The following is an 8,698-nucleotide window of genomic DNA, read 5'->3' as shown; positions in this document are numbered from 1 at the left end:
TAAAGAAGCTGAGATATTTCTTTTAGCGACTACTGCGTAAGTAGGAACAAAAAGGGGAAAATACCACCTCTATGTGGGTTAGTCTAGCACTACGATAAAATGAACCTTTTGAAGACAAGTGGATATAAACAGAATTCCTTTCGAGTATAGCTTTGTGTACTCAGCCCCCTCTGTTGTCTGTAGCTAATTAAAGGTAGGTGAGCAGTCTGCGTGCAGGGAGTTGAGCCTCAGACTGAAAGCAAGCAGAAAGGTAGGAATTAGAAGGCCAGAACGGATCAGTAACACTTGCTACATTTACTTGCTCAAAGAGTCGCACTTAGTGAAACCTGCTGCATGCCAGCTACTCATGGAGGGGGGGAGGTTTCAGGTGCTTCAGGGTGGCTACAGAAATCTCTTCTAAAACCTATCAGGAAGCACTCGGCACTCATGCAGTGCAGAGTGCCAAACACTGGGCTTGAAATGATCGTTTCAACTGCTGGCATTTCAGGCAGCCACAGACGGCACTGCAACTTTCAGACCGCCTTTCCCGTGAATAAGAGACAGACAAAAAATGTCATTCATGTTAATCTGATTGAATAAATGAACAAAGTCTACGCTGGGAATGTTTCCAGAACGTTGGACTAAAATTTGGGTAATTCAATATTGCTGATTTCTTTTTTTTTAATACATCATTCTTCCAGGACTTTGACCTGTAGGGAAAGAGGAGAGAAAATTAACGTGAGAGGAAATAAAAGTAAAGTAATAATAATAACGGTCTACTTCTGTAGGGTTGTTGAAACGCCGTAATTATGTCAGGCTGCCTTTGGTAGAACTGGCCTGTACTGTTGCTGTTGGAAGGGAACAACACGAAAATGGGTTCTCTCCTAGGCTTGAACTAGATTAAGGGTTTGTTTTCATTTCGTAAATTGAGTGGAATAAAAACTCATGACCAGGAGTTCAAGCTGGGCAGTCTGCTTGGGAATACTGAAGGCATTCACTGGCAGCTTCCTCTGCAGTATTTCATTCTGAGCGTATTAAGAGAAATCTTTGTGAAATGTTTTCAACTTGAGGAAACGTAAAAGAAAGAAATGCCTGAGCCTGGGCTGGTGCTGCTTCATCGGTGATCTTTGATTCTTGGCCTCTGCTGGGAGGTGTGGTGAACCTGTGATCAGTTCCAGGCAAGGGAAGTTTCTAGGTGTAAAATGGGAAAGAATAATATTGGTTCTGGTGATAGTAATCGCTTGGGAAACGTGATACAGACTTAAGAAGTTGTCACATAACTCTGCAAAGACTTGATTTCTGTCCTGGGGAAGCCAAACAGGACTGTTTAAAGCGACTGGAGACTTAACCTACAAGTGTCAGTGTTTTGTGACCCCAATCAATGCTGGTTTTTTGATGTGGAGATGGATGGGATTTTGAGTCCAGGAAGTATTTTGGGGAAGAACGTTCAAAGTGGCTTTGGTTCAGCTGCCTGGATAGTGGGGTGTGGCTAATCTGATCAGTAGGAATTAGCAATCCCTTCACACAAAGGCTTTGCTAGAATGGAAGGAGATCCGACTGTGGTGATGGCGATGAGGCAAGCAAGTCCCCACAGTTATCTGGAATAGTCAGGTGAGAGATGAATGCCACGTTAATTTCTCACCACCTGGAACTTTTAATGGAAGATGACACTGATCAGAATTTCCAGAGCTTACGTTTGGCAGGGAAAAGCAGATTATACACCTGGTGTACAGGGATGAGCCAACAGCTGTACTTTGGTGCAGGGCTGTGGTGGGCTGAGTTGGGAAAGGGAGGTGTCAGACTGGGTGAGGTTTCCATTTCAAAACAGAGTGAGAGGTTTCTCTGAACTGCCTTAACTGATGAGCTATGAGTTGTAAGATGCTATAGTGGAAGGTGTTAAATTTGCTGATCTTTCTAGGTACAAAAGTTTGTTACTCCGGCGGTAAAATTCCAGACTGAAAGGGTAAGAAGATACTTAAACAGGGAAAAAAGCTATACTTGAAGTAATCAGGGAAGTCTAGAACAGATGCAGCAGGCAGAGGTGCTCATCTCTCTGAAGTCCTTTTGAGAACTGATTGATGTGGTCTTTTTTTTTCCCCTCCAGAGGAATGGAAATAAGATACAGCTGGGATTCCTTTACTGACTTGTTAGACAACATAGCAGGCTTACAGATGGTGAAGTTGAAAGAAAAAGATGTCAGCATAACAAATGGGAACTCTAAGCTGAGTAGAGAAGAAACACCCATAGGATTTCTGTTTATGAACTGTCACCATTGGTTATGTCTTGTGGAGCACCTGAATTGATGTGGGTTAGATGAAACACCAGCCCAATGCTTAACATGTTGGTCAGTGGTTTGATGAGAAATTCCCCAGCAAGGCTGTCTTGTTGGCAGGGAAGACGTGTTCACTGTTTGTGTATGGACACTGATTCCTATAGGATACAGGGATGTTCTGTATGAAATGTGTGCAGAGGGTGATGTGTGCTGGAACACATCAAGTTGTGTCTGTCTGTAAGGCTGCCATCCCTTATTGGGCTTGTTGTCAGTGTCAAAGGGTCAGCAGTAAGATGTGATTTTAGGAAGAGTGTTAAACCGAGGCTGATTTATTAGGGCTTAACTGAAATAAATCCAGCTGCCAGAAGGCTCAATCTACTGCTTACTGTGGAGACAATTAAACGAAGGATTTGGGACAGGACTGGGGAGGTTCTACTGTGAATATCTCCACTGAGCAGGACAGCCATAGGAATCTGTACATCTCTCACAGTGAATCTTTTTGTTAACAATGTCACCTTTTTTCTTAGTCTCAGATCAAGCGTGTGATGTGTGTGTGACAGCTTTGCTATCAATAGCATCAGGTTCATTGATGCGGATCAGAAGCTAAGAGAAGGTACATCTGCCATTTAATTCACAGCTGGCAGTGCTGTATGCAATACTTACATTAACTTGAATGCTTTCGGGGGAGTGTAATCCGGATCCGTGGCCTGGGACTTGTAGAAACTGCCCGGACTGCTGCTGCCATCCCACCCTGGGGGTATCCTTGTGGGCGGCACTCATAAACGTCACTTCTTAACACAGGTGAGATATTACGCTAAGGATTGAACCATCTCTGTATATTTATATAACTAAAAGAATATGGGTGGAGGCTGGAAGGAACTCTGGAAGTAAAGCTGTGAGGCAACTTGAATCTGAACTGCTGGCCAAGTAAAATACTGGGTGAGGGTGCTTGTTTTGGAGGGTGGTCTGCATGCATGTGACTGAAGTCTGGGTGAGTAGAAACCATTTTTTGCTGCTATGTGACCAGGTTTGTCTAGCCCAGTTCCACACCCGAAAGACCTCATATCACTATTAAGTACATTAGTAGCATTTCAGTGTAACTTCCAGGGCACATAAAACCTCAATGCAGTTGCCATTAACTAGCACTCCGGTCAATCTCAAAGGACCCTGAATTCTTCCATTCTTTGGTAGTAACCAACTTCAAAGCCTGTTGAGCCCACACAGGGCCAATTTCCTGCAGCACTCATACAATTCTGTGTTCAAAACTGCTGACACAGCGATTCTCTCACTTGCCTTTTTAATGCATGAGGCTGCACCATCAGATGCTGCCATATGTTCTGTTTCCAAGGGGTGGAATGCCTCCCCAACAAGAACAGGCTGAGGACATCAGGCTGAACAGCCTAGAGCAGAGAAGGCTCTAGGGAGACCTGAGAGCAGCCTTATAGTCTCTTAAGGGCAGGCTGTAAGAAAGAAGGGGACAGAGACTGTTCAGCAGGGTCTGCTGTGATAGAACAAGGGGAAAGGGTTTCAAATTTGAAATAAGGCAAATGTAGATTGGAGATAAGAAAAAAAGGGTTGTTGTTTTTTTATAGTTAGAACGGTGAGAAACTGGAAGAGGCTGCCCAGAGAGGTGGTGGCTGCCCTGTGCCCAGAGATATTTATGGTCAGGCTGGATGGGGCTCCAAGCAATCTGATCTAGCTGTGGATGTCCCCATTTATTGCAGGGGAGTTGGACTAATGACCTTTAAGGGTCCCTTCCAACTCAAATGATTCTGTGACTCAAAACTATCAGAAAAGATTTCCATCAGTGGAAAGTGAAGACAGAGTCTTAATCTTTTATTTATTCTTAACTAACACCCACATCTTTCTGGCTTTACCATTCATCTTTTCTCTGTTTTTCTAAATCTTGTTTTATTTTATCTAAATTGGTTTTGGGGTTAGAATCTTACATTCTTCATTTGTGATTTGGAAAACATCCATCTGGTGTTTCCAAAAAGGACAGTAAAGCGTAAGGAAATGATGCTTAACGTTCCTGCCATGTTGTCAGTCCTCAGTGTGACAGTGCTGGAAGGTGTGTGCGGAGGGGGAGAAGTGAGACAATAAAGGATATTTGCTCTCACAGGCAGCAAGAGAGTCTCCGTTTCTGTTATTATTTCGATATCATGGGAAATTTCTTCAAGGCCGTCAGTAGTTTCCCCTCCAACTGACATGGCAAAAACTTCTATCTCCAGTTCAACCTGCAGTCCTGCTGCCACCTGGGAGAGAGAGAGAAGACTGACCACAGGCAAGGTGCACGTTCCATCCATAGCCCCTCCACCAAGTGCTTCCAGTTGGTAGAAGGCAGAAGGCAGCATTACTTCAAATAACTTTGAAGTTACAACTACATGGTCTATTCATGGTCTATTCCCAGACAGCTGTTATAACAGCATCTCTACATAGCCTGAGAGTCATGTGAATGTAGCATAGAAAAGACCTTCTGTACTACTTACAGGCCCAGGTGTGTACATCACGCTCAGTCCTGTGTATGGAGGGGGCTGCTTCACCCGAAACCTGTCAGAAAGGGAAGAGAGGCAGTTTGCTAGAAACTCTGAGGCAAGCAGAAGACATGGGTAGGAAGCAGCCTGTCTGCTTTTCCTTTTTTGTGCAAAGAACAACAGAATGTTTTAGCTCATCCTTCCCATCACAAGGTACAAGCTCTGGCTATAGCAGTATTCCTGGGCTTTTAGCCAAGGCTCAGACTCCTATCAAAAACAAAAGCAGCCATTTAATGGGCCAAACTAAATCTTTAGATCATTCATTATACTGCCTTGCCCTTGCAACAGAAGTGAAACAGCTGTAGTCTAAGCCTACCTACACAAAGGAAGCTGAATTATAAGTTGCACTTCTTTGGCAACCACCTGTGTATTGCACACCCGAAAATCCGTAATGACCTTTCTTTGAAGCTATTTGATATGATTCTACTGCAGAAGCGTGATCCTTGTAGAAATTACGTGTAAATGAGCCTCTTCTGTTTCATGGTACCCAGTGAGGCAGTAGTTAATTTTAATTTCTCATTGATTGTTTCACATTTGTGCAGTCCTTTTGCCACGTGCATGCAAATTCCTTTGTCCCAGATCACTGTGAGGGGACGATCCCCAGCCTGCAGCTCCACTTACTAGTATGCTAAATAAATCTATCAATCACTGCCAAGTTCTCTCAAAGTCATTAGAGCAGATAAGACCTTTGTTAATTCCATAAGAATTCCTGCAATTCTTCTGGAGTGCTGGTTAAAAGAAACTGGACTTCATCTTAGTCAAAGCATCCCTGCACATTCAGGGAATGGTGTGGATGGTTTGGCATGTAATTAACTACCGACCCTACTCTGGAGAAGTTTTGGCTTCAGTATGGGCCAGAATTGCTCACCTTTGCCCTATACCTCTGCCATCAGCACGTTCTGCTCTCATGCAGCAGCTAGTCACTTGCTTTTAAAAGCAGCTAGAAAAGACTTAAGCTGGATTGAATGGAATGAGGGTGGTATTTTCTGTGACGGTCTATATAGAATGCTCTGGTTTGAATCTAAAGAATGTAACGTGCAACAGCTGGAGCTCCAGGATGTTGATATATGACCTACTGATTTATTGTTTGCATGTACCATGATGCTGAAATGTGCATTAAAGACGAAATGTCTTTCTGAGGCCACATCTAACTAGGCTGCTTTAAAAGAAACAACTCAAAATAATATCTTGTCCATCCTGATGGAAGAAGTTGTACAAAAGTCTCTTAGCTGGTCTTGAACAGACTTTTAAAGCTCCTCATTGCCTGGGTACTCACACAAGGCTGTGATGACTCATCTGGGTGCATCTCCTGTAAACCCCTGTTTTGATGATAATTCGCCACCCAAGGGAGAAGAACAAGTATTACATTTATATCACATTTAAATACTTCATGTTTGCCTCATCCTTGCATCATGGTACTGTAGTAGAAGGATGCTTTGATTGCTAAGGTAGCATCACTGTGACAGCACTCTTAACCCTCTTTTCAAAGAGGCCATCAAGCTGTCAGTCTCCTGCATCCAGAAGAAGAAAGAGTGGCAGATGTTTGCTCATGTTAATGGTGCTCCAAAGGAATAAACAGCAGCCAGAAGGTGCATCCATCAGGCATGTGACACTTGCTCAATAGACAAATCCTAGGTGTAAGCTCCAAACCAGTGTGATTTCAAAGACAACTGTTATAGACTTTTCTGTAAGCTGAAAAGCGGGGAACATATGGCACAGTAAAGCAAGTGCAGTTGAGTGAACCGATTGTAAGAAACATGCCTGGGCCACTTTTCTGTAATACATATGGAATCTGGGAGGACAGGGGCCATTGGCATGCTTGCCTGAATCCCGCCAAAGTGAGAGCTGGATAAATCTGATAACTTCCAGTGCTTTGTCAGGCATGTAAGAGACAACCTGCAGCCTTAGAATTGGACTTATTCTCACCCCTATGGAATGCAATGCTCTGCTATCTTATCTCACGCACTGATGACATCAAGTGAGAGAAACGTGCTCAAATGAATGTTCTATTTCCTCCTCATCTGTTTGTTTCTGGAGTCGTCACTGAAGCTGTTTCTAAATGCAGCTCAAGGCATGTGGCTGCCTGAACATAACTCAGCCCATTTAGGTTGTCAGAGTCACAGCATCCAGCAGCACTTCCAGAAGCCAAACTTAATACTGGTTACAATGAAAGAGTTTGGTTCTTCTTCATAAGAACCAGTAACCATCTGCTATGGGCTAGGACTATAAATGTAGAACCTGCTGTTCCTTACTGATTTGCGTCTTCCTAATAACACTATTATGCAAATAATGCTGCAGTATTGCTAATATTAATCTTCTCTCAACCCAGTCGGTCATTATCAAATGATTCCAAATATAAACATACACTTTGTTATCTCACATTAATCATATGAAAAGGCTGACAATTAGCGAGCAATGCATATTTTGACAGTTAAAAAAACAAGTTACTGGGAACGTGAACTAACCTTGAGAAATTAATGCCAACGTTCTTCAGAATCACAGTGGCTGCATAGGTACAGCCTTCCTTTAGTACTCCAAACATCATTTGAGGTGGAATGAGATGGAAGCCACTAAGATCCTGTTTTGTTGTTGCAAGAGAAGATATGTTGACCCTTCCTGAGGCAGGATCTTCGACCTTAGCAAACAGAATTAAAATATTAGATAACAGAGAAAACAGATGGCCCAACAGAGAGTGGTCAGGTACTGGAATGGCTGCCCAGGGAGGTGGTGGAGTTGCTGTCCCTGGCAGTGTTCAATAAGCATCTGGATAGGGAACTAGGAAATATGGTTTAGTGGTTTGCTGTAGCTATGGTAATGGGAGGATAGTTGGACTAGATGATCTTGTAGGTCCCTTCCAACCTTATGACTCTATGATTCCATGAACTTAGATTCAGATTTACTAAGCCTAACTTCACCTGTATATGATCTCTGTCCACTCGTCCTGAGGAATTACATACAGGCACCGTAAATGCAGTAAAGACGGAAAAGGCAAAACTAAGTGCTTTGAGTATTATCTGCAAATGTGTAATGGTTTGAGTTTTCAGACATACTGAGATATTTCAGGGCAACTGAGCATGCTCTGTGCTTTTGGAAATCAGTGCTCTCATGTGAGCACCTGGCATAGAACTGCACTTCTGGCACATGAGGTAGGCCTAGTAGTTGAAAGGAAAGCTACTTACAGAATTGCCAGTAAATTGCTGTATAAATTGTAAGCTCTGTTGTTTCAGTAAACAGTTTCAAAACAATCTCCAGTATTGTTCCAGAATGAAGATTCCATGCAAAAGAGATGACTGAGACAACAAAAGATGCTATTTCACCTTTCTGTGTGGTATGGAGTTTGGTTTTCTCCCTAGGAGTGATGATGGTAATCTCACTTTCTCTTTTCTTGGCTGTCCTGCAGCATTCACCAGCAAACTCAGAACCTGAACTTGAAAGGGTGCCTCTTGTGACTCCGCAGCTGAGCTTAGGTCTGGAAAACAAAGATTTCAAAAGCATAAACCACTGGGCATCAAATTTTGCCCAGTCCTGAAGTTCCTACTGAGGTAAAACTTCAAGCTTCCATGAAAGCACTCAATTAGCACTAGGGCAGTTGAACTGCTCTCCTTTTTACTTCAGAAGTCAACAAATACATTACAAAAAAAACCTCACTCTAACACTAGCGAGTAATTAAAATTGAACTGATAAGCAATGATGTACTATAATTAGTAAAACTGATTAGTGGGAAGCATCACACTGGAAATATGCAATGAAGGTATATAATCACCTGTGAAAGTGATTAAAAACATGAGAGGAGCTACAGAAAACCCCATGCACCAAAATCATCATTGAGGACATTACTGTTCCAAAGGAATGCCTCAACTGCACATTGCTCACACCCACGCTGGTCAAGCCAAATCTGTGCATTCAAGCAGGA

The 8,698-nt window shown here is 42.9% G+C and overlaps 1 protein-coding gene across 1 annotated transcript in view; it reads right to left on the bottom strand.

Annotated features, from left to right (window-relative positions):
- Positions 1-171: 171 nt before the first annotated feature.
- SPAG17 (sperm associated antigen 17) overlaps positions 172-8,698 on the bottom strand; it is a 103,110-nt gene continuing 94,583 nt past the window's right edge. Inside the window, exons 43-48 of the mRNA XM_072326554.1 lie at positions 8,103-8,254; positions 7,251-7,420; positions 4,741-4,801; positions 4,362-4,506; positions 2,915-3,052; positions 172-689 (exon numbers count right to left, since the gene is read on the bottom strand). Coding sequence (XP_072182655.1) covers positions 2,916-3,052; positions 4,362-4,506; positions 4,741-4,801; positions 7,251-7,420; positions 8,103-8,254 — 665 coding nt within the window. The 3' untranslated portion in view covers positions 172-689; position 2,915. The remainder of the gene's footprint in view (positions 690-2,914; positions 3,053-4,361; positions 4,507-4,740; positions 4,802-7,250; positions 7,421-8,102; positions 8,255-8,698) is intronic.

This window comes from Excalfactoria chinensis, chromosome 1 (assembly GCF_039878825.1).
Source record: "Excalfactoria chinensis isolate bCotChi1 chromosome 1, bCotChi1.hap2, whole genome shotgun sequence".
Taxonomy (NCBI): Eukaryota; Metazoa; Chordata; class Aves; order Galliformes; family Phasianidae; genus Excalfactoria; species Excalfactoria chinensis.
The sequence above is the reverse complement of the archived record's forward strand: the minus strand, read 5'-3'. Positions and strand labels throughout refer to the sequence as shown.